Source organism: Bradysia coprophila, assembly GCF_014529535.1.
Source record: "Bradysia coprophila strain Holo2 chromosome IV unlocalized genomic scaffold, BU_Bcop_v1 contig_144, whole genome shotgun sequence".
NCBI lineage: Eukaryota > Metazoa > Arthropoda > Insecta > Diptera > Sciaridae > Bradysia > Bradysia coprophila.
Window position 1 is genome coordinate 2,057,171 of NW_023503373.1, and position 26,017 is coordinate 2,083,187.

The 26,017-nt window shown below is 32.7% G+C and overlaps 2 protein-coding genes across 3 annotated transcripts in view; one reads left to right on the forward strand and one right to left on the reverse strand.

Moving 5' to 3' along the window:
- The window catches only part of LOC119071133 (protein slit), a 108,613-nt gene that overhangs the window by 62,869 nt on the left and 19,727 nt on the right, over positions 1-26,017 (reverse strand). For both annotated transcript variants that reach the window (XM_037175821.1, XM_037175820.1), the window contains exons 2-3: positions 12,869-13,183; positions 2,382-3,132 (exon numbers count right to left, since the gene is read on the reverse strand). In XM_037175821.1, the coding sequence (XP_037031716.1) occupies positions 2,382-2,650 (269 nt within the window). In that variant the 5' untranslated portion in view covers positions 2,651-3,132; positions 12,869-13,183. The remainder of the gene's footprint in view (positions 1-2,381; positions 3,133-12,868; positions 13,184-26,017) is intronic.
- On the forward strand, positions 8,599-9,570 carry LOC119071293. Its single transcript, XM_037176166.1, has 3 exons — positions 8,599-8,668; positions 8,737-8,981; positions 9,041-9,570. The coding sequence occupies exons 1-3, from the start codon at positions 8,646-8,648 to the stop codon at positions 9,547-9,549; spliced, it is 777 nt and encodes a 258-aa protein (XP_037032061.1). The 5' UTR covers positions 8,599-8,645; the 3' UTR covers positions 9,550-9,570.

Here is a 26,017-nt window from a genome sequence, read left to right on the forward strand (position 1 = left end):
TGAAATGTTGAATCTACAAATTCCAATGCAATATAAAGCTAGAAGGCAAATTTTACAACGCCAACAATAAAATGATAAACGATCGAATAAAGACAATTTGCACCGTACAATTTTCATAAATGTATATCCGAGTCAAGACAGGTTCATTTCTTACAGTTATAGCAGCAGTTGTTTCCTAACAATGGAAACGACGCTTACTTCTCAACGTTCATTAACCAAAAGTTAGTTTCAAAATTTACGTCATGCTGTGTACTTCACTCCTCATAAATTTATAGTCAAAATTAACAAAACGTGTGTTCAATAAATGAAAAATATTCGTTTCGATTTTTCGTTTCATATGCCTACACCTCTGAATGGAGACTTTTGCCAAACAATTTAATATGTTCAACGACAAAAAATTTATTGGTCCCCATGAATAAATGGAAGTTTTTTATATTTTTTTATTTAACTCTCTACTTTGTTCGTCCGTATATATATCATCATAATATTAACTTCATTCCCGTTCTTAGCAGCAACATCAGGCATCCATACTGTGTACCGACCGAACGCTTGTAGTACTGTAGATGTATAATTTACCTTTGTATGTTGCGCAGTGCACCAAAAAGTCTAACAAAAAAAAGCGAACACATAAAATTGTGGAGTATACGCGTTTCGGTAATGCCAGAACCAAAGTACAAAAAAAAGGAATTTCAAGAGAAATTTCCGATTCCTTTAATGCATCACGTATAAAGAAGAAAAAAAATGGTTCTGTGATGCACGGTTAATATGTCATAAACGTTTTCGTTCCATTTTTCACGTATATTTAGTGACGGTAAACGTCGACTTATAAACGTGTAGGATATTCGGTGCTTCGAAATTGAATATTCTAAGTTCATCGAAAGTCAAAGTACGGCTGAACTTTGCACTACGGTTTATTATCGTAAAATAAATTCAGCAGAGAAATCATATTTCAATTTATATTTTTGGGTTTTGCAACGAAAAATAAAATTTGTACTGTTTCGCCAATCAATCCTGCTGTAATTGCACACCGTTTGGTATACTAGACAGACCTTGATAGATAAATGAAAATTTCCTGATTAGTATAACCAAAGGCTCTCTAGAGAGCCTTTGGTATAACACGTATTATTCCGCCATAAATAACATCAAGCATTGATTTCTAACCCATTTTGCACAAACGGTGTCAACACTTTATTTAGATACAATATCAATTGTGTTAAAATAGAGAAAAAGAATGTAATCAACTTTCTGATGTGACGATAATGGGTCAGATATTAAATGTCAACGGATTTTTTCCACCAACAAAATCCCTACACCAACCGAACACACCGCATGCATTTTATAGCCAATATACTAAAAACTCAGAAAAATGTTCCTCGTTAATTGGATTTTTATGTGCAAAATTACCCGTTTATTGAAATGGAACGTTTTCTTATTCGTTTTCATTGCACCAAACACTGAACTTTGGCTTAACGATTTTTCGAGACCGAGATGTGTGCAGAGTTGGAGAAAAATATTTATAAAAGAAAATAATAATTTTTATGGGATACATATGGCGGAGAGCCTACACACATATCTATACGGATAGAATATGATTTTTTTTTCATATTTTTTTTTTATTATCGTAAAAAGATTGTTGAAAGGTTTTAGTGGTTTAACTGTCATATTTGGCGATATTTTTAGTGTGATGACCATCGTAAAACGATGGCTTAATCCGTATGGGCGCTATGAAAAAAAAATGGTTATTGGTATTTCGGGTGTGATGTGTGGCAAAGGTTGATGATGATAGATTAGCGTTTTTGTGGTAGATTAATGTGTTTGCCGGACTAAAGTGTTTAAATAACCTTTTTTTTTCTTTCGATCGAATTAGTTAGGATTACATCAAAGCATAAAATATTCACTAAAAGGTTTAACAGAAATCCTTATGAATGTTGTCTGAAAGTCAAATTTATCGAAATCTTTTGCGCATTCAATGCACAATGCAGACAATATTTAATACCCTGATGTAAACCAATAAAGACCTGTGTCTGATTGTCATAATTTGACTAGAAACAACATGTTCCAATGTCTCTGCGGGGAAGGAAAATCCTCAGAGAAATATCAGTCTCTCATATTCAAAATGCCATTGCCCATTGGTAAATGTAGACGGAAGCTCCATTAAATTAAAGAAGACCATATATGACAATTGCTATTGCATTATCCCATCAGATATTGGTTTACCACATAACCACAAATCGGTAATTATTAACGCTGCAGGGATATCACCCTTTCAATAGATAGACATCATATTCACAGATGTGTTGAACAACAAATAACATAATTTAAGCTGGAAGTATCTATAAATAAAAGAAAGAAAAAAACAAATAACATTGTTGGGTACTCACAATCGTTCCGTATCCAATGGTATCCTCCTGGGCACTTGCGTCAATTCCCGATGTGAACAATCTACCGTTTGTCCGGAACATGTACAAATACGTGGACACTTTAACATTTCATTGGCACCATAATTGCCACCACCAATGTGTATACCGACACCATTGCCTCCACCGTACGGTTCACCGATAGCTGAACGCGTACATAGGAGCAACAATCCGATTATGGGTAATACAATGGTTTGTACCACCCTATCAAAAGGTGGCTGTATGTTCGACATTTCACATATGAAAGAGTGCCACTTTTCTTAATAGGAATTCGGTTTGAATTACAATAAATCGATTGATCCCGTACGTCACCACAAAACCGAATTAAGATTTCATTGAAATATTCACGTTCTCTATGTGAAGCACAATTTTTATTGATTCAGTCCCCGCACTGTTTGGATTAATATTTCAATAGAATATTTTACACAAAATGCATACTAGTTTTGCAAGTCTAAACCAGCATTCATACACGTCGTACTGTACACAAAACTTCAAGAGTGTACACTTTTAGGGAATTTGCTGGAAAAAAATAATTTTTTGTCATTCAAAAGCCCTCTCTGGATAAAATGTACTCTAAAAGCCAAATGAAGGGGAATGAAGTGGGTTGTTTGGATGATGATGGTTTTTCTGCTTATACGCTGCTCACTTCTTTTAGAGTGAGAATTTTCGTGTGTTCATGTGCTCGAGTAGCTACAGGCAAAATGCTGTTGAATATCTGAAAGGATAATAGAATGAATTTAGAGATATTTTCCGTTGTGTGGTGTACAAGTTGTTATTTAAAATTCAAAAATAAAATTCGCCTTTTATTAAATTCGATAACCATACGAACTCTAGCAATGACGAAGTCTCTGCTGAAAATGTTAATATTAGACTCGGAACGATATGGAAAAAAACTGGAGTTCAAATTGGAATTTAAATTGAACAGAGGAACGATAAATTTTTAAAATAGTTTCGCCTGGCCTGGCTTCGTAGCAATAAAATAGTGATCCGATGCAATAGCAGTATGTGCGTGTTCTCATAAAGTTTCCAAAATCAAGAACTGTGAATACTTGGTGAAGTATTTCGAAATGCTTCCCTTTCTTTATCCTATCTTTGCTGCTTTTGTATTTCGCGAGAAAGAGTAATAAGACTTCGACAAACTTATTTTTAATTAAATTGAGTAAAGCCCATTAATCTCATTATGTTCAAATATTAAGTTTCGAATGCCTCATTATTGTAAGCTATAAATTAGCATTAAAACCTTTATTCGAACCAACACAAAAGCCTTGAATTTAACATTTCAATAAAAGTGGTTGGATATTAAAACCATGAAGCCAACAGCGCAAAAAAAACACTGAAATTGAATATGGCATTTAAAAACTCATCTCATTCAGACCACTTAAAGGCTTCAATGCATTATCATTACCATACGAAGTTATAAAAACATCGATAAAAGTGTTAAAAAATATTGAAAAGTCCGTGCATGTACAGTAACAATAACTGTGTTATTAGAACAAGTTTTAATAAAAGTTGAGTGAGTATGGAGTCATTGCCGGATGTTAAGGATTATCTCTGAACAGAAATAAAATGAATATAAATAATAAGATTAAAAAAAAGTTTTTCTTCTCGAATAAGGTTATTATTATGGATGCAAGCGTAAAATATGAAAATATTATGCGGCTGGATTAGGATGGAGCCGTAAGTTTTCTTTTTGTTCTTTGTTTTAAGTCTATGAATAGGGAAAAAGGATTACTTGTACGTTGGCGTTTTCTTTTATGTTTTACTTTGTCTCGTGTCATAGATACAAAATTATTTTATTCGCTGTCCCATCTGGACTGCCCCCCACGGAAAGTTGTCATTATATGAATGTTCAGAGATGTTTTTATTTGTTTTAAGTTGAACTTTCCGGATGGTAGGGTGAAATCAGTTGTGTTTTTCTGATCGACTTGTCTTCGGCTCGGTTATTCAAGTCAACCCAATTTTAAAAGAAATAATTTCCGAAGCTTATTACTCAAAAACACATTTATGAGCTCAGCTCGTATGTCACATTACTATTACACTAGTATTCTACAACTTATATCATCCCGTGGTATAATGGATTTCGCGAGTTGTCGCCCAAACGAAATAGGGAAGACAAGCGAAAGTTCCTAAAATAAATCGTCCAAAACAAATTCTCGTATATATCTTTTCATGTAAGGGGCCGACAACCCGAGAAAATTTCTGCAAAAACTCTCAGACACATGAGAAATACTTTTACAACACTAAAATTGTAAAGAATTTCCCGTTTTGTAATTGTAACAGATCAACCAATCTCACACGAAAACTTGTGATTCCTAGTTACATAAATAACTTAGTACCAATCTTGCAGCAAAAATTCCGTTACCAGCGTTACTTAACGCTTAACCCGCAATATTTTATTAAAATAACCAATTTGCTACACAAAAGCAAAGGCTTTTCTTGAACAATTTTCTATTTGTATAAATGTAACCAATTTGATAGCAAAGGATTCCGATGGAAATGGGAACAACCCTTTTGGGTACATCGTTCTAAGTCACAAACTCAATTTGTAATAAAAAAATCGAGTTCATGACACAAAGAGGTAATACACTTGAAATCTAAAAAGACATTCAACAGAGAAAAAAAAGAAAAGAAAAAGGAAAATCCCAAAGCACACGGAAATGGGGGTTTTTGTTCACAGTCGAACGAATATCCACATCTCATCAGGATCACTGGGAAAAGAGAATTCCATTCAATCAAATTTAAATAATTGTAAAATATGAAAATTCAAAGGTTCTACAGTAATCGTATTTCGCTTCCAAGAAACTATTTTTGTTCGTTTCACAAGAAACATAAAACGGATTTCTTTTTACCAGCAAGTCAAATCAAACACATAAATAATCAATAAAGCAGACTCTCATGTATAGAGATAAGACGTTCAATCAGAAAATCATATTTTATTTGTATCGATTCGACACAGTACATTCTTCGGGTATGTAAATATTTTATACACAAAAGTGTATGCAGACTCATATATATGACACGAGAAATAAATAGCCAGGTTTCTCTTATGTATGAATCTTTTACGTATAAGAAAAACCTAATTTCCGTACAACATTTCGAAATCAAAAAGGGAAATATAAAAACGACGATGAAAAAAAAATGTCAAATATGAGATTCACTTTAAATGTCTCTATAAAATGTGTATCAATTTGATGCTGTCGTTTTATTATTATATTTTTCTAAGACGTTTTAACGTCTGACAAAGGTATACGATTCAAAGTGAAGTTTATATTAAAAAATCAAAATAAAAAAACACAACCGGAAATTATGAATGATACAGTTACGATGTACGAACGAATATTCTAAAATATTTCTATTGAAATAGTTTTCGTTTCGTTTTTGAGTTGCAACATTAAAAAAAGAACGATTGAAAAAAGTGTCTGCTCGGACCGAGCTACCTCTTTTGATGGTCATTGTGAAATCAGAATAATCTTGTGATCATTTATGCCTCCTATTTATTTAATTTTATTTCTAACAACAACGTCTCTTTGTGTGCATGGCCATACGAGAAATAAAAAAAAGTTTTATTTCAATTAATGAATAAGAAATTGTTTTGACAGAGGTTTGATATGTTTCGACATTTTTTATACTTAGAATGTACGGACGTGCGTGGTAACGGAATTATTAAATGATATTAAACATGAGAGAAAGGAAGTGTAGGAAAAATTCTAAATCGCTTGTGAAGGGCACAACCAAGTACCTATTGTATTGAGGCAATTTTTTTTAAATTTCGTCGTCTTCGTTAAATATTTAATCTCTCACTTTATGAACAGCTGAAGACAGGATTCGACGAGTAAAACTTTCGAGTCTGACAAGTTTCTAAAATTCACCAACAGCTAAACTAATTAAAAATCGAGAAAATCAAAATCGTCAAAAAAAACTCGCACAAACATGAAAAGAAACCCAACACCTCTAACATTAAACCATCACTGCACTCCACTTTTCAGCTTCATTAAAGTCGGTAATGCTCACAAAAAGAAAACTGGCAAAAATTAAATTTGTTCTTGTTGTTCGCAAGATTGAATAATAAACTACCGCAAAACAGTTTTATGACAATCTGAAACAAGAAGCGAAAATGAAAAACCACAAGTCAAAGTAACAGCGCGGTAAACTCACAAAAAAGAACCTGCACCAGAAAAAGGAAAAGAAAAAAAAAAATACTTCAAACACTTTCGTGGATAGAGAACGAAATAATAAATAAAATGAGAAGCACTGGCGTGAAGAAGCGGTCACAGAATTGTATTGCTTTATATCAAATCATCGTTTTTAATCATCTCAGAAATGATATAAACTTGCGGTTGAGATAAATCGTTACACTTTTTCTTTCATTTTCCCTGAATGTAACACTTTCGTGATTTAATGGCGGTATGTATATGGTTTTCCAGTAAGAGATCGACAGGATTTTTGTGTATATGCTATGCTATGCTATGCTACATTTGTTTTTCTTATACACACCACAGTCGTTATTCTGTCGTTTGAAATTTATTTTAATTTAAAGAGCAAGTTTAATTATGTGTTTTTGCTTATGGTTTTGTTAATGCGGGGGAAAATATATGGAGAGAATGGTAAAATTTTGTTTTGGTATAGTTTTCTGTTGGGTATACACAAGGCATTACAATCAACATAAATAGAGTATGTGTGTAGGTAGCAGTATTTTATTGTTTGGTAAAACATTTCTAACTTACCAAAGTGTATGAAAGACTGACGGATTCATCCAATCACATTAAATTTAAGGTGACAATATTTAATTAAACTTTCATTACCTATTGTACTAAAGGTTATAACAGTCTCGTGTCAAGAGTATAGAACAACAAATTTTGATCCAAGAAACAAGAGATAACAAAGGAGCAAGTTTGCGCTCTGTTTCTCCGCTCTGGAGAAAAATTCATTTTTCCCACTCCGACTTCACCATATCCAGCGAGCGATGTAGTACATACAATCGCTATGCATCCTAGATTACTCTAGATCACACAAAGAAGCTGACCCTCAATTGACATACAGTCCGACTAACTACGACATGATCAAGTTATACAATACATTCAAACGATCTCAGTATAGAAGATTCACCATATTTCGTTTAAAATTCCTTATCCGATCTCCTTTGCTGATTATTTTTTTAAAAGAAAATACGATGCGTTTCAGCTCCGGAAAGGCCATTTCCGTCTGATGATGTGGAGTGCGTAGCGTCTTACAAAATAGTATGTTGTGTTACAAGTATTGTAATGTTGATTTTTTCAGCACTAGACCCAAGTTTTCCTTACGAGCGGAGCGAGTAAGGAAAATTGGGTCGTGTGCTGAAAAAATCTCATTACAATACGTGTAACACATCATGCTTTGTGCCAACCGAGAATTGAAATAGACAAATGCACAAAAATTCAGAATTTTCATTGTAAACAATCACTCTTCGAATTTGATCGATCACGTTGCTTTGCATTTTTTTAAAACGAATGCTGTAATAACTCATACGAATTTCATTTCAACACTGGTTTGAGTGTTGTAATAAGCCATGAAAACGGGTGTTGTAATTTTGGACATTTCAATCTAGTTATCGATATTGAAATCCGTCGTATTTCAATTCTCGGTGGCACAAATTTATTTTTCAACATTGAATTCAACAACCCTACGGCTTAGTGAGCTTAAGCCGTTGCCAATACGCTTATATTTTATCAAAAAGTTTAGACTTTACTTTTGTAGTTCTACATTAGACATTTGTTGCTTTCTACAATCAAAACTTAGTAAGGCATGTTCGATAATTCATTCGATTGATAAAATATCGATTATTTCCTTAGAATCGATTATCGATATTTTCAAAAAATCAATATCAATCGAATGTTTTATCGATAACCGATAAATATCGACTGATAATCGGTAAATATCGACTGATAATCGGTAAATATCGATCGATAATCGGTAAATATCGACCGATAATCGGTAAATATCGACTGATAAAAAGTGACTGAGAATTCGATTATCAGCCGATATTTATCGATTATCGATAAACCATTCGATTGATATAGTATCGATTATTTGGAAATTTTATCATCGATTGATGATATTTTTCAGTGAACATGCCTATTAGTAATGCAGGAAACGATTTTTAAAACTTTATTAAAACTTAGTAGTCCAAAACTTTCTTTCAGAACCTTGAAACAGTCCTTCCTATTTTGAGTCGGTAACTTTTTACATAAGATGGCCAGACTCCCGCCACATCTGTAAGTTTTTAATTTAATTGACGTCAATAAAAATTGCATCAATTTCCAAAAAATAATCTTACTTGCAGTGAAAACTGGTTTTATTTGTTAAGTCAATCTTGGTCGCCGGCACTAAGATATCACCGTAAATGGGGACAGAAGAATCCTAAACAGTTTTGTTATTGGACCCTACATGGTCTGTGGTTAAACGAATCCGGACTGGGAAAGCTTGACTATACGTTCGATCCGCCACAAGCTGATTTCCGGACGAAACTAAATCAAGATCCTGAATGTTTACAAAGATTGAATACTGTTTGCCCCAGTTTGCTTCCAGGTTTTTGTTACCGAATATCGTTCAACGATTGTATTTCGATCTATTTTCGCTTTTATCAGGACAATCAAATGAACAGCATCAAGATAGAAAAGTCATAAAGCATGGTACTTGCGTTATGCATTATGCTGCTCAAGACGGTATCGAAGAGTTGAGCGATGGTAAAGGATATTTATGCACAGCTGCCAGATTGGCCACAGAATTTAATATGAGCCGGTACCTAAAAAATACCGCGATTGGAAAAGAATACGCTGTACAAGATTTGATCAGCCCTATTTACGATGAAACTAAAAGAGTGCCTTATATCCACTTCTTAACTAACGGCGGAGTGAACTATTTGTCAGAAATCTATTTATTCTTTAACCGGCATTTAAATCTTATAAGTAGTCCAGTCCGAAATCACGGCTGGAATACGAAAGTGGTGTATTTGGGATGCGATAACAACACCCACGCGTTACAACTACCGGAACACACATCGGCTGCAGCTCAAACGGATAAAGCTCAACCGGATGAAGCTCAGGGTTGTACTTGCGCTCATAATACAAAAAAAACATTGGGTCACAAGCAATAAAAATCTATGACATTATTCTATAAAGCGAAAAATCCTTAGTTCCAGTTTCTTTGATAAATGTTGGTAAGGTAAATAGCACTGCTCCTAGTATTTCCTAGTTCTACTTCTTCTGACCAGTGAAAAACGAGTAGAGCCACTAAAATATAACAATAGAAATACAAAAAAAACGTATGCAGCACTAATTGATTTTCATCATCTAGCCTTCCGACGAACAAAACATAACGGAAGGACAGGCAAATATTTTTAGAATGGTATATTATAGGCAGAGGCAAACACTACGTCCTTATGGCCTGTTTTCAAAACCATCACTTTGTTCTATTAAATTGGATAACAACAAAACTTTGCAATTGACTATGATTAAAAAATAAGAACACATTTTTCATCCCAATTCAATTTCTTGATAAGTGAACATTTTCATCCCAATTCAGTTTCTTGATAAGTGAACATTCCAATCGCAAATGAATATTGTAACCATTCAGGGCCTACTTTTTGGAAACTAATTTCTTGAATTTCTCGAAATTTCTCGAAATTTCTCGAACTTTCTCGAATTTCTTAAAATTTCTCGAATTCGAGAAATTCGAAAAACTTCAAGAAACTCGAGAAATTAGTTTCTTGAAATTTCTTGAATTTCTCGAAGTTTCTCGAATTTCTTGAATTTTCTGGAATTTCTTGAAATTTCTCCAATTCGAGAAAATCAAGAAACTTTGAGAAATTCAAGAAATATTTCTCGAAGTTTCTTGAATTTCTTGAATTTCTCAAAGTTTCTTGATTTTCTCGATTTTCTCTAAAAGTTTCTAAAAAGTAGGCCCTGATCCATATGGCAGTGCACAAAGCACCGATTCTCATAGTGAATGTCATTTAAAGTTACAACGTTTTATCTTATTCAGGGATGAACAGACCAGACTTTTGTAACCTACAGAAATTCTGAAGTGCTGCAGTGGCACAAAAAGAGTTTAGGAAAACATCATGTACTTGAATGAAAAACGTTTGATAGATAAAATAACACCATGGATTTAAATGTGTTTCGTGCCTGCCCTGCACGGATGTGAAGGGTCTACATTTTGATAAAACAATTTTTTATTTAAAGATGTACAGTGAACGACATCTCAAATGTCTCATTGTCAAATTTTTCTGAGAATTTTATTGTGTCATTGCAAATTCACAATGACATTCTCTGAAAAAAATGACAGTGAGACATTTGAGATGTCGTTCACTGTAACTTGTTGGAGGAAAAAAGAAAATCGTCTAATTTAGAAAAGCACCGGACACTCATCTGTTGCCGAGAACGATGTAAAAAATAAACAATGAGCGTTATGCGTTCGTCAAGCGTTATGTGTGTTAAAAGCATAGAGGTAGACTACCTGGAGGAATTATGACTCGAAATTCATTGAAAAATTATATCACACACACCACTAAAACGAAAACGTTTTTGACATTTTGAGTCCCTTTACTTTTTACATAAAGAGTCCCTCTTTACTGTCTGTACACGAAGCCGTCACACACACATTTAAATATATGATTTTCATTTTAATTTGTCAGTTTGTTCTATGGAGAGGGCCCTAAAAGTAATAGATGTTGTATTGAACAATAAAATATGCAATAAACAACTGAAGCAACATATTTAGTGATCATACGATTGTCACTTGTTAGTAGAAGATATGACTATAATTTGCATCCATTCCCTAAAGTCCTGAAATCTCACGTACATAATTGACAAAAGAATTGAAATCCAATTTAAATTTTATAATCTAAGTCGAAGCCATTAAAAACAACAGTAAAACGAGAATAGAAAAGAACGTTAAAATAACCGACGGTTAATTGAAATGCAACAATTGAGCTGAAGAAACAAATAATTGAATCAATTACAATAAAGACACCAGAAAAAAGAAGAAAATAATTTCATTATTCCCAATTACAAAAGACCTGTCAATGCTTAGCATGTAAGAATATTTAATATAAATTGACAGCAATCAATTTCAAATGAAGGTGTATTACACATCACAAGAAAACGAAACGAAAATTCTTTTTTTTTCCTATGAGATAGACATACAAAACGAACATAGTTCATGGCAGTGAATGAAATGAATCTCATTCCGAGAGGAAAATAGACCCAGAGGCACTTCCAAGTACACAATGAATTTCCAATATAATATCTTTTGAGATTACACATTTTATCGGTTTTTGGCCGGAGGCTGTGAACAGGGAATTGCGAGAATGTCTATTAAGGTTTTGTTATATTAAAAGAAATGGCAAATGATGGAATGAGAAAATTTGTGTATTTTATTTGTGTTTACCTACCTACCTATGCCTTAGCTCGAATGTATTTTATACATATATTTGGAACCTACGATATAAAATTTCAATTTGAAACATTGAAGAAGATGCACTTAAGCCAATAAAATAGGTGGGTTTACGTTAAATTTAATGGAGTTTCTACATTGAATTATGTAACTACACCGCTTGCATATTTTGAATTTGAAAGGGATAATGTAATGCTTTTGGCAGTTGTTCGAAAGGGCTTCTTTCTACCTGAATTAAGAAAACATCCGGCCTGCATTCGTTACAAAATTGAGTACTTTGTCTGCGAAGAAGTAGATGAATTTCAACAATAAAAGACATTCAGACAAAAATAGAAAGGCACTTCTAATAGGAGAACAGGGTAGAATGCATTAGAAAATGAACATGTAGGTATTCCGCTTGATTGGTAACACGTTCATCGATTTACATACAAACGTCTTAGAGCGCCCGAGCCACAAACCCGACCTTTTTTTCTAACTAAAATTCACCCAACTTTCAAAAAATAATAATCAAAAATGTAAATTGATTTGGTCTCAACTGCTGCACTCTTTCACCCAAAAAACACTCGTATATTCGAAACATAAAACCGCTTCCTGTGCGAGTCGATTATAAATGAAATCAAATTACCCTAATTGTTTTCGACGCAAACGATTTATCGCACCGATGACTTTTTCACTCTTTACATAATTACACATACAACCCAATGTGGTTGACTTCCTCTCTCAAAATAAATGAAAATATTTTAATCCAACTCCTGAAATTTTGATGGAAACAAGATACAGAGATATGTAACATTCATTGTGTGTACAATGTGGTACGCGTGTATATTAAAAGTTCAAGAGCGAGTACATATTGTCTAACTTTTAACGTTTAACTTGGCTTGGCGATAATAAAATAGCCCGTCACTGTGAATAAAGAACGAGATCCATTCTCACGAAAGACGGTGGCAAAGAAATAAAACTAAAAATAAATTATTTACAAGAACACGGAGAAAAGAGGAAGAAGAAAAAAAATCACTTACCCTGAAAACGAAAATTTGTTCATCCACAAAAAGTAATTCTCATCTTTTGCAACTGGATCACGTATTGTCCGGGCAAGCCATTTTTGTATGTATATATATTACGGTTATGGCTTTTGCCAACAACAGCACATTATATTCACGTCTGGCAAAGCACCCTAATGATGTGGATTTATGCAATAGTGTTTATCGAGAGTTTTGGTAGATTTTGTTCACTTTTTGGTAGAAACAAACGACGGTAAAAGCTGATGGGGTTGAACCATATATGAATTTATTTTATCGGTATTATTGCCGATGGGCTGGTTTTCGACCAATTGCCTGAAAATGATGGAAAATTGGTTTTTAGATAATTTGGTATGATGCCTTTGTAATTACTACACAATAGCACAGTGAATTATTTTCTTTTTTATTTTTAAAAGAAGAAGAAGAGGAGAGTACGATTGATAAATGGTAATTTGTTCCGTCATTAATTTATTTGTGAATCGATAGGAGATGGAGAGCGATCATAAAAATGGACAGAACTTTATTTTTCAATCAATTTGATTTAATTAAATGTAATTTGTTACCCGCATAAAAATTAATCAAAAACAATAAATTATATCCAAAACAAAAGGAGGAGGTCGATTGTTGTTTATTTCAGATATTATATTTCAAGCACTCGACACATTACAACGTCCAAAACTGGAATACACTTGGCTACCTACTACTAGTCATATTCCACACATGAAACACTATCCCATGAGAGTATAAAACTATATTACATGAGTCGCACCACACACATATTCCATCTCTTGTCGTTTCACAGAAAACTCATTTCATTCATGACAGGTGTCTGTTCTACTTAGTGTTCCCACACGCAGCATGTAATATTTTCTATCTTGGATATATCTCAAAACGGTGTATCTTGTGTGTAAGCAGACACATTGAAGATGAAACTACACGGAAGATGCTGGTATAGGGTATATGAAGATGAAAAAAAACATCGTAAAATCGTACATGACATGAAAGATAAGTAAAAGAAAGCTAGAGTGCAGAGATTTGTTAGAACAATATACAATTTGGATGAATTGGTTGGGCCTAACGTACGAAAACAGTTAGAGTTCCAGGAAATTTTGTTGTTCAATACAAATTTAATTTGACAAGTTGTGATCGATGTGCACAAAATATTCTTTTCCGGAGAATGATGAATTCTAGAAATAAATTTACATTTTTCATAATCAGATCCAAAACCATCATCTAAAGAAAATTTGCAAATATTTCCATAAAATTCTTTTTACACTCGCCAAACCATGAAAACACTGAAAATCACGAGTCAAAAGTTATCGGAAACCACACTTTGTTAGTTCTCTCTCAGCAGACTTTGCAAACAGGTCTAGGGATTCAGGCGATGTTTTCCTTAATGGTGGAGTTTGTTTATGTTATTCGTCAAAGAGAGAAATTTGATACGAAGGCGGAGCTCACTCTCCGTATCAACGAGTAGTGTGATGCACATCGAACGTTAGTTCTCTCGGTATACGAATTCACACGTATACTGTAATTTCGTGGTTTCAATCCATGTGATGCAAATAACTATTTTCGTTCAACGTCCACTTTCGTTCACAGAGGTTCCAAAAAAACAGCATGCTCTCTCATAGGATAAATGTTTTGCGGTAGTTGGTTATAGGCAAGCGGTCATATTCGAGGATAACACAGAATGGACGTGAAAAAATACGAATGAAAAAGCGAGAGCAAAAAATGAAAGAATAATAAGGAACATTTGACGGAAGATTCAATTATTTCGTCGTGATTCGAGGGTATATTAAAACAGAACTGAAAGTGATGTTGCGACTTTCTTCGGGTTGTTTTAAAAGGACAAAAGGTTGATTCTTATTATTGTTGCTGAAGAAGATGGACTTTTTTTGTTCGTAGATTTTTAGTTTGAAAGAAATCGTCTATAAAAACATTGGTTTTTCGGAAAAGTTTTGTCGAAGAATTTAATAAAAATGATTGTGCTGTGATGAGGAATGTGTTTCGTCGTACTTCATAATAAATAGATATATTTTTCCAGCATGTTGCCATCGGATGATTCAACAGTTTTAGATTTCATCTATTGTGTTGATTGAAAGAAAATGTTTTTTAATGTTGATCGTACACATTCAAACTTTAAATTAGAAATGATGGATTCGAAACAGTTTACGGTATTGCGTTGGTAATCTCAAATTCTTTATGTTCTTAATCGAAAAATCAGAATAGAAGTGACTGAGGTTGTAGTCCTTTAAAAAGTTGATTTAGGACCACTTGAAGGTTTTATTAATGTATCCTCCTCGGTCCGATCAATAATCTTTCTTGAAATACACAGTCAACCAAATTTACGTAATCTTCAACATTTTAAAACTTTTAGTCAGCAGCATCTATTTTAAGCAATTCTGACTTAAAAATACTTTTCGCTAATTAATAAAATTGTATCATTGTGACACATCGAATCTATTATTGTGACCAGTGTCAACAAACTTAATTATATTGCGAGAGTAATAAAACATGAAAAATTAATAAACCTGGGGCGCCCAAATAATATCCGAACCCACACTACTTTTGTCTCTCTGGCCTGTTTTTTCGATGAAAATTTTTGCTGATCAACAAATCCATAAACAAAAAAAATTTATTCGGCGCTAAGATAGCTGATTAATGCATTGTCGTCATAACTAACATCAATTGATGTCAACCACGTCGGCGTCAATTCCTATGCTAATATCTTCAGCGCTACGCCTTTGATTTCCCAGATAAAACATTAACAGTTATAGCTATTAATTATCACAACAACAGATCAAAGTCGTTTTAAGTGTTCAAAAATACAAATCTTATGCAAGCAAACTACGGATAATAATTCACCACGAAAAACACACGAATAAAAGAAAAATAAATTTTGAATTTTTCTAGAAAATAGAAGAATTTTTCGGAATTTCTCGTTTTTGAATAATCACTTCAATATTTACATAGATTTGGTGAATAAAAATGTCAACATAAATAAAAACCAGAGTGTATTTTCCGTTACCACACTAAATACCGCAAAGAATGAAAACAAAATTTAACCAGAGAAAGAAAGAGAAGGATAAAAATAAAGAATTAAAAAGAAAACGAAAAATTTTCATTATAAATGCGTGTTATGGTTATGGTTATATTACTGAATCGTTGCCAACTTGGCTGCCTACATTCATTGACAATTTACCATTGCTTATAGAAAATCTAAGAATTCGTTTACGTACTCAGCACGGGTGTACCACTTTACCACAAAATTTGTCGTAAAATACCATCGATTTTAGGCAATTAAAAGTTACTATAACAGAAAATCGTTGTTGCCGAAAACTACAACATTCAGAAAATTGAAAAACGAGTCGATCATTTTGAACGACATTCCAACAGGGCTGGCACAAAAATCAAAATTGTACTAAGCAGCGACAACAAAAATTGTTTTGAGTTACACCCCTGTGGTGCTCAGCATAGCGCACATATCATATCAGCATTTTTTTTGTAGAAACCATTTTGTTCTTTGTAGAATCTGACACGCACATTTTGAATCAATTTACGTGCAGTGCAGATAGTGTTATACCAACTATTGTTTAGTCAAAGTGGCTATGTTAAAAATTCATAGACAAAACAAAACTATTATCACTGTCACGGTAGAGGACATGCAGACGTAATGCATAAAATTATTTATCGAAAGTGCATCAACATGCAATTTAATGCTCGATGGTAAAAAGTAATGTGAACGTATCGTTGGTAACTATCGGCCAATAAACTTGTCTCATTTACGTGCAAAATGTTTTGAATAAGAGATGAGTGCGATACGTTGGCAATTATAACCGTGAAATGAGACAGTAAAGTGGAAACGTAATGATGGAAATCAATTAACGGATCGAATGAGGAAGTCTGGACGCCAAATCATCTGTAACATTATTCGTTACGAGAATACTTAATTGCATAATAAAACGTAATATCCTATTGAAAATTCGTAGTATAGTCTCATCAAATAAATTGAAATGTTGAAGAGATGCCGCCGCCGACATAGCCACTAAAAATGAAAATGAAAATTTTGTATTATATAATCAGATATCCGCCTCTGATCCGATATTATCTCCGACATCATTACAATAAATTCAACTCTTAATCCCAGTAAAAGAAATTATATTTTGCACCCTCAAGTTTGTCGTAAACCAAACAAAAGAGATGAATAGATTATCTTTTTCCGTTGTAATGAGCTACTTTATATACAGAACAAGGGAATATGGTATTAGACCATCCCCGACATTATTAAGATGCAATAATTTCTTTAAGTGAAGTTGTCACATAACTATTGTATTACTATCGTGTTTTATTAGCGTACAAGTTATACCGTTGTCAGCCTTTCAGCTTATTACGTAAACATTATCTGGAATAATTTGAATATTAAACTACATTGGCCGAGCAAAACGTTGTATAGTAGTATTTGAAATTCGTCTTTCATCGTTCTGCTGCTTAGCTGCGAATATACGTGTTAAACTATAATATTTTTCTTCATCACACCCTTTGCCACACAATCAAATAATCTGCAATAAACTTCGTCCCCTTTGAATGCATAAACACATGAAAATAATATCAAATGGTTTTTTCTCAGACTCTCCCCATACACAAAAAAAAGAAAAGAAACTAAAATCCCAAAGCACATTCGAAGTCAGCAAAGATGACGAAGTAAAAAAAATTATCTTTCAATAGACAATGTTTATCCCTTGAAAATCTCTATATATACGTGCGATTCGGAATGCTGCCCTTCACACATAAATCCTTCGAAACGCATAATAGCACATAACAATTTTCAGAATTATTTATTGAGAAATTTCTTCCCTCCTGTTTATGATCTAAATCTAATATTGTGTTAGAATACAATTCAATATTAAACACGCTCTCTTAATATTTATCCAAAAATATGTTGAATTGGCGCGCTTATTACTTGGAAAAGTTACATTATTTTGGGTATACCACAGCCTAATTTCAACATATAAAGGGAAATGAAGCCCATGAAGGAGTGATCACGGGAATTATAATCTGATGAATGTAATATTCCCATCTGTTGCTATAAATCATACAAACTTTTATCGCCATTGAATATTTCAGAAACATTCCAATTTTGAAAATGCAAGAGCTTATTTCATGCCTACCTTCGCTGGTTATTTTGAATTATTATTATTTTTTCTTATCAATATAATCAGACACCAATTAGAATTTCTTAAGTAAACTAAAACCTCCCAGTCACAAAATATGTCACAACTAATGGTCGCACATTGTATAACACATAACAATTAACCAAATTGCTGCGTTGTTTCCATAACTTTTTTTTTCATTATTTAACCAACACAATTTAATTAGACGAACGACGTTAATTTGATATCCTGTTGTAAACTGTCAGATATCAAATTAACGAAAAATAATACAAACAATATATCTTGGTGTGTACATAGCTCAATGGCTTGACTAACAACGTTTAACTACAATTAATACTTTACACTTAATCTCACAACATCACATGTATGTTAATTGTCGATACCGGTTTAGCATTCGGTTTTTTTTCTTTGGGTAAAAGGAAAATAATTGATAGGAAAATTAATAACAAACAATTGCATAATTTCAATAAAATAATGTGTGTAACCATTTTGTGTTGGCATAAAAATAAGTTATTAAATTGCATCTTTTCGTACACATATTATACACACACCTTATCCGATGCATTAATCTTTTTCGAAAAGGCAAAATGCATTGAAAGCTGTTTTTTGGAATGATATTATTACCGGCCTGTGTTCACATTCTCTACAGTGCATTATTATACTCTCGGGTCATTTGTAAATGATTTGTTTTTATGATATAAAATGAGAAACAACAACACAGCATCTGATGCAAAATAATATTCTTTTTGAGCCCTGCAGCCAAAATATGAAACAACGTGCATTTTTCTTGTTAATTTTTCATTTTAGCTTTGAAAATATTAATCAGAAAAAAACACCATTAATGAATGGGTTAATAAAAGGTGTTTATCAAGAAATTAAGAGAAGAATGGGAAACTTGCATATAATTACTTGTGACGAGTTAATTGGCTATTTTGTTATGGTGCTGGCATATTAATTAATTTCTGTTTTGTATCCTTTACCTTACAAACTATATAGTGTGTACAGATATTTGAATAACAAATATAATTAATGTTAGCACAGCGCTATTTTTCTTATTAAGTTTTTTTTTTCCTTCTTCTCTACTTCAATCTTCTATAAAACGAATAATCAAAAGGTATAAAATGAAGAAAATTTTCGTCGTTTCGTTGTGTATAACGAACGCGTAGAAAATTTTAATGACAAGTGGAAAAAAAACGAGCTGGTGTTTCATGTTTCGATGGGAAATTTGTTTTCCTTCGCTACAGTAGTTTAGTTTTAGTTTTGTATTTTGTTTGTCGGTGAAAAACATGTTATGCAAACTTTGTCGTTTAATTAATTTTTTTTTCTTCGTATCCTTCAAGTATAAATGTTCAGGGAGTGTCGTTAAATTAGCTCAATTTTCAAAATTAGCTCGTGATTTATTGTTTGGCCATTGATTTTTTTATATGGTTATACCAAGAAATTTTTCTCAAACGAAAATTATTTTAAATTCTTTTGACGAAGTCATTCAAGTTGTTAATTACATACAGAAATGATTGATACGGACAGAGTAAATTACATTTTTGAGAAAATGTGAAGAAATGATGTCGTAAATTATGTTTAAATAAGTTTCTTTTTTACATTTAGCCTTTTTACATGGCATGAACTACCACAAATACCTCTGAAACCGTAAAAGCTCTCCAATTACCGCCTCATTAAAATAATTAAAGAAAAATGCACGTCTCTACTGATGTAATTGCAGCTAAAAGATGGAAAATTATGACTGTTTTCATTTTAAACAGCAAATTATCGAATAAACATTTCGCTGATTAAAATCATTCCATCCTGACCAATTACCTCGAACCAACATTACTTTAACCTTTGTGAAACGGAAAGCGTATCGTCAGTAAATCTACTACTGCATTCGTTGAGCCATTCATTTAACTATACAAGACCACACCGTAGGTCACCGGTTGTTATTGTCGTTGCTATCGATAACACATAAGTTTACCTTGAAACTTTCCAACTGAAAGTTCAAAGGCCGGTTTTCCATATAAAAGCATTAATTGCCTCCTAATGCTTATTCGAAAACGGTTAACAGAAATTACTGGAAACTCGCATTCAACATCTTACCAAAAACAAGTCAGTCGTAATGTGATCGAGCACCTCATAAAAATATGTTCTTGCCTCGTCTTCGAATGAGTTAAATTCATAAATTATACACACAAAAATACACTGTGATTTGAAACGGAATATTTCCATTAACTAGGTAAGAATTTATTCAGAAATGAAGAAAAAATAAATTTAATTCGTAGCGGGACTTTGATGTCGCATTTCTAATTAGATTTCGATTTTATATTTATATGAAGATGACGGTACTTATGCTCTTCAACGAACACAATATTTTTTGAAAATTTATACGGAGAAAATAACATTAAAAAAACGTTTTCTTTTTCGCTTTTATTCAGAAAGTTCAAAAGGTTGAGCTAAATCAAAAATTTCACATTGGAAGGTTGTTTTCTTCTTTATTTATTTTTATACCGAAATGGATTTCATAGGAAAATATGAAAGCAATTTTCTAAACAATTTCATCGTCGATAACTTATTAGCATGTACAGCTGTATACGAAACGAGTACTGAAACATAATCGTAAAGAAACATCTCGCACAGTAGCTGTAATTAGTTTGTGAACTCAAATTGTTTGCCTTTAGTCTGCAGTTACCTTGATAAACTAATAGAATTACCCGACAGCATAATTTAGTTGCATGTTTTTATTAAGTACTCGCTTCGACCATAGGAATCCTTAATACGTTAGTTTGAAAATATTCTATGCCTTTACTTGCATAACTCGTAATCTGAATGATTTTTTTTTTCATATTATCAAACTACCTTTACGCTGCTAACTGATTTACTGACCGTTGACAAACTATGTAAATCCATGTGTCTAGATTCTCGAATAAGTAGGGTACATGAAGATTTATTACGTCTGAAAATCCTATCATCAGTTTATAAAATTGCATTTGAGTCTGAGGAGAAAATATTTATGTCCCATACGAAATGAGTGTAAAATAAATTAAAAATGCCTAAAAACACGAAACACGACAGACTCGATTTTATAAAGTGCCCGCAGTTTATATGCGACTCTTTTTTTTATTCATATAAAATACAATCACATCCATAGCCCCAAGTGAACAACAACACGAAACACGACTGCATAAAAAAAAAATATGAAAAGAAAATGCCTGTTGTGCCTATAAATTATAAGTAATTTTTAAAACAAATATTTATTGAGTGCCATTCAGTTCACGTCCATAGTAATAATAATAATAAATTAAGTACATTGTGTTTATTATGAAGCTTGGACATGTGGAGCGGCTGCAGCGAACGAAACGATGTATACATACGAAAATTGGTACACACTGATAACTCCCAATAAAAATTTATAAAAATTAATCCAATTTGACGACGGAGAGGAGGGATTTATTTTGTTAGACTCAATAATCCAATTATGAGTTCAAATGAAAAGAACAATTTTTATTCAGTACGTATCGCGTATAACCGTGGTGGCCCGAAAATGATTGGGAGAACTACTTTTGATTCGAAATGCGTCAGTCGTAAGTCATAATTCAAATGGTCGAGTCAGATTGATTGATTGAAAGGTCGCTCTTTGAACGTTTTCTTACATTACGCTCAAAATTCGACAAAGCTAAAGTGTTTCAAGGAATATAAAAGAGATTCGTGCAAAGATATTTGCAGAGAAAAGCCAAATTAATTAATTTAATAACATCGCGTAACGAATTAAATTACTGGATTCCAGTACATTCTTCTTCAACTTCGATGTATTTCTTAATAAACCTCAGCTTACTCAAATGTGATTTAGATACAAAGAAACCAATTAAAAAATAATTCCGAAGAACAAAAAGAAAATAAAATGGAAACGTTTTTCCCTGGCGCAAACAACAAATTCTAAAGCCTTCAATTAAATCTTCATCATTTAGTAAACGTACACGAAAAAAGAAAATACAATTTATAACAGAAAATTGAAAAACACACCTTACGATAAGGTACCTACTTAAAAACTGAAAATACATTTTTCGCACGAATACAAACGGTTTTTACCACCTTAATTGACTTACTCATATATAGCTATAATATGTATAGATTGGGGCTTGGTGTGGACGTAAATTTTTCCTATTATTACGTGAACATACATCGCTTGGTGTAAGCTACAAACTGAATACTTGTTATTGGATTATTTCCTTCCTTAGACATCTTTGCTGTGTATTTATTTATGTGTGCTACACAATCCCATAGATATATTATGTTTTGCCAGTGCATGTTGGATGTGGGATACAAATTATACATGAATTGAATATAGGGGTAGGTGGTATATACCATGGGTATAATGCTATGTTTACATTCGCACAAAATGGTTATGGTTTTACTGTTGTGTATACAATCTAACTTGGACCTGTTGTATTAGATTAAGCATAACCGTAGATATTGATTGATGTTCATTAAATTTGCAAAGTATTCGATAGGAGTGGTTGATGATGATATTGTGTTCAGGTGTAAAAATGGTTAATCGAATATAAATTACTGAAATTCAAAGCTAATTTAAAAACAGTGTAATTTTGCAGAGCCACACGAACTGATCGATATTAATGACAAACGTTTTATTTTGTTGCTTTTTTATTATTACTTTTCGACGCTTTAAAATGAAAACAAACAAGTGTATTGAGTCCTGCGGTTTTCACAATGTGGCTTGCACCCTATGACATCGGTGTGGGGGGGAAAAAACGAAATATTATTTTATTTTTTCCTCGTTATATTTATATGTTTCGTGTATGCTGTGCGTTGTGCGGTATATCCTCTCTCACCATATCATTGGGAACCTATTGCGCTATATATGGGCACACGAATATGACTATGTATGGAAATATATTTATTATTTTGGGGATAGAATGAAAATGTATACAAATGGCGGAAAATGTATGTTTTTGATAGAGATGAATATCGGGATTTATGGGTTTCCGGTTCAGTTTAATGACTCAATTTAGAGATGTGGAATTGAAACATGAAAAACTTCAGCGAAAATGTATTTTAGCCATACTCACAGGTCCTTTTATTCGGCACAGTACAGTATTCATAAGGATCTCATGAGTGTGTTCATTTATCGGGTTAGGATGGCATATGACACATAAAGTGTATAGGCAATTGGTGTTAAGAATTATTTTAATAAGCTTTAAGCTCATTCACTCCTTTCGGAAATTTATTCAGTTAACATTGATGATGATCTCCACACAAGTTTATTTAAATTGAGTAGATGTTTCGTACCCGGTTGACATGTATGATAAGTAGGAATGCGCGGGTCTGTATATGCAAATACAAGACTAAAAATTACACAAAGTTCCCATATTTGAATTTTACTCATTCATCATACCATTTTTTCTGTTCCACCCACCATAAAACATAACGCCAGAAATTGAGAGTTAATTAAAGCACTTTTTCACAGTGACTTAATAATGCCAACCCCCTTTTCGCATCAACATTTAAGCAGCTACGACGCCAAAATCCGGAAAATGAAAATTTCCTGCATTAATTCGGACATTTAAAACCTTTTGTATGGTTAGCCATATTCTGTCCGTCTTTGTAAGTAACATTAATAATCCGTAATCTAATCTGCACGTTCATATTTCCATTATTTGTCACATATCCATATTGTTTTCTCGCTTATTCGGACAGCGTCATATAATACTTTTGTTATAGGAAAGGGTGTCAATAAATCAAATAAAGCGATTGAAAACTTGAAACCGAATTCATGGACGTTACACATTCTTGGAAATTCAAATCAAATACAAAGCAGATCAAACGTTTTGGCAAAAATAAGTTTAAATCGATAAGACGTATCAAGTTAGGTGGTCGAATCTCCCCTGTTATTTTATGTTTATGAATTTATAATCGGATTAGGTCACTCATTATATAAAGTGGTTCAGACAAGGGCTAAGGTAATATTAAAATTGGATTTAGTTGAATAGCTAGTGAATTTTCAACTAATTTCACAGATTAAACTCCAACGTGCATGCTTCATTCGTAATGCATATTTTTAAGTAATCTGTTGTCGACTGCAGAACGTGTGTTAAATCTAATGAAATAGAAGATTTCGGTTCATTTAAAATAAATTGATTAAAAGAAGTAATAGACTCGATAGTTGTGCTGATGATATGTTCGTCATCAATGAATCGTCAATTTTACTATCAAAAAGATAAATAAATTATTCGATTCAATATTCTCCCGTTCAAAGCCAATTCAACCATTATGTTTACATCATACCTAGTTAGTCAAATCAAACGCCAATATCTATATACATCAATGAATTCATTATGAAAATAAATTCAAGTAGCACCAGTTGATGTTTTTTTTTATGAAATTCATGTCCCACTCTTTATAATGTTCCGGATCAAAAATTCAGATATTAATGCTGGTTCACTTGTTTCACGTCTCTATTTGTTTCTTTTTTATATTTTTTTTGCCATAATCTGTAGTCTTTATACATCATCACTCAGTATAACCGAAAGAATAACAGTTTCCGATGCAAAATCTCTACCATCAACATCTCTGTCTTCGGTTAAGGTTAGGAAGGAAAGCAAGAGTAAGATTATTTGGATGGATTATTTATGAGAAGACAATTATGATAATGAGATCGAAAATGATAAATAAATGTAACATTACTACCTTGTCAATTTTTTTTTTCTCTCTCTTATTATTTTCGTTCTGCTTGATTAAAATGCTAAAGTAATGAAGCATAATAAATGACTAGGTGATGCGATAACAATCAATGTGTATGCATAATAATACACATGAGATGGAAAACTTTTATTCGAAGCAAAAATTACAAGCCAACGAACAAGCGAACATTTAGTTGCTTTGTTAATGATTTATCTTCTCGTATATAGTTTAATAGAAATATGTCGACTATTTAATGATATCCACATATATGTGGAGGGATCAGATAAAAGTTTTTAATACAAATATGAGAGAAGTCCCGTTCTTCTAAATGATTTCGTAGAAAATAATAATGATTGGTATTTAATCTTTATTAGGCATGATAATTATTTAAACAATCTCTTCGTCGTAACTTGATACCATACAGCAGTGCATAGGATGTGTTATTAATTGAATCAAAATTACAACTGAAGAAAAATAATTATCTCAAATAAAAATGGGGACAACTACGTTAATGCTACCTCACGTAGTTGTCGCCATTTTTATTGCAAGTTAAATTAAATGTCAAAGATTCCACAATTATTAAAATCGGACAAAGACTATCGACGTCGATCCTAGGTTAATATTTAAAAGCAGTCCTCACTTATGAAGCAAAATCTCTTACTTTGAAAAAATAAACATCAGGAAAATCAAACAACGTTAAGGGTTAGAAAGCTTATTTTTCACTAAATTTCACGAAATTACACGAATTTCACAAAATTAAACGAGTTTCACGAAATTGAACGAATTTCAGGAAATGAGGTGAATTTCACGAAACTGAACGAATTTCACGAAACTGAACGAATTTCACGAAATTGAACGAATTTAACGAAATTAAACGAATTTAACGAAATTGAACGAATTTCACGAAATTGAAAGAATTTCTCGAAATTGAACGAACTGAACGAAAAATAGCTCCTGGAAGCATAGGAAGCAATCGAGAGAAGGGTGCTGAGAACATCACTCAGAGACCAAGTGATATGTCATTGATGTGATGAAACGAAAATCATTATTGAAATCAACAGATGGGGAAAAACTATGCGGCGACGTCCACAAGGCCGATTGGGTAGATCAACTGACCTATGAACGTATGAATCGTAAGCCACTAAACTTATATACCTTCTTAAAAGCATGTCATTAGCAGCAAATCGAAAATAAAGTGAAGGGAGGCCTATGGCCTACTATATCCAGCAGTGGATATAAAGGTCTGTGAAAGGAATAAGAAAGACTAAACAGACTTAATATGTTTTTTGTG

What these genes read in the sequence shown, in the direction of transcription:
- LOC119071293 (XM_037176166.1), top strand. Translation starts at nt 8,646, where the DNA reads ATGGCCAGACTCCCGCCACATCT. An exon ending in GCCAGACTCCCGCCACATCT is followed by an intron (nt 8,669 to 8,736) that starts GTAAGTTTTTAA and finishes TCTTACTTGCAG; the next exon opens with TGAAAACTGGTTTTATTTGT. An exon ending in TTGCCCCAGTTTGCTTCCAG is followed by an intron (nt 8,982 to 9,040) that starts GTTTTTGTTACC and finishes CGCTTTTATCAG; the next exon opens with GACAATCAAATGAACAGCAT.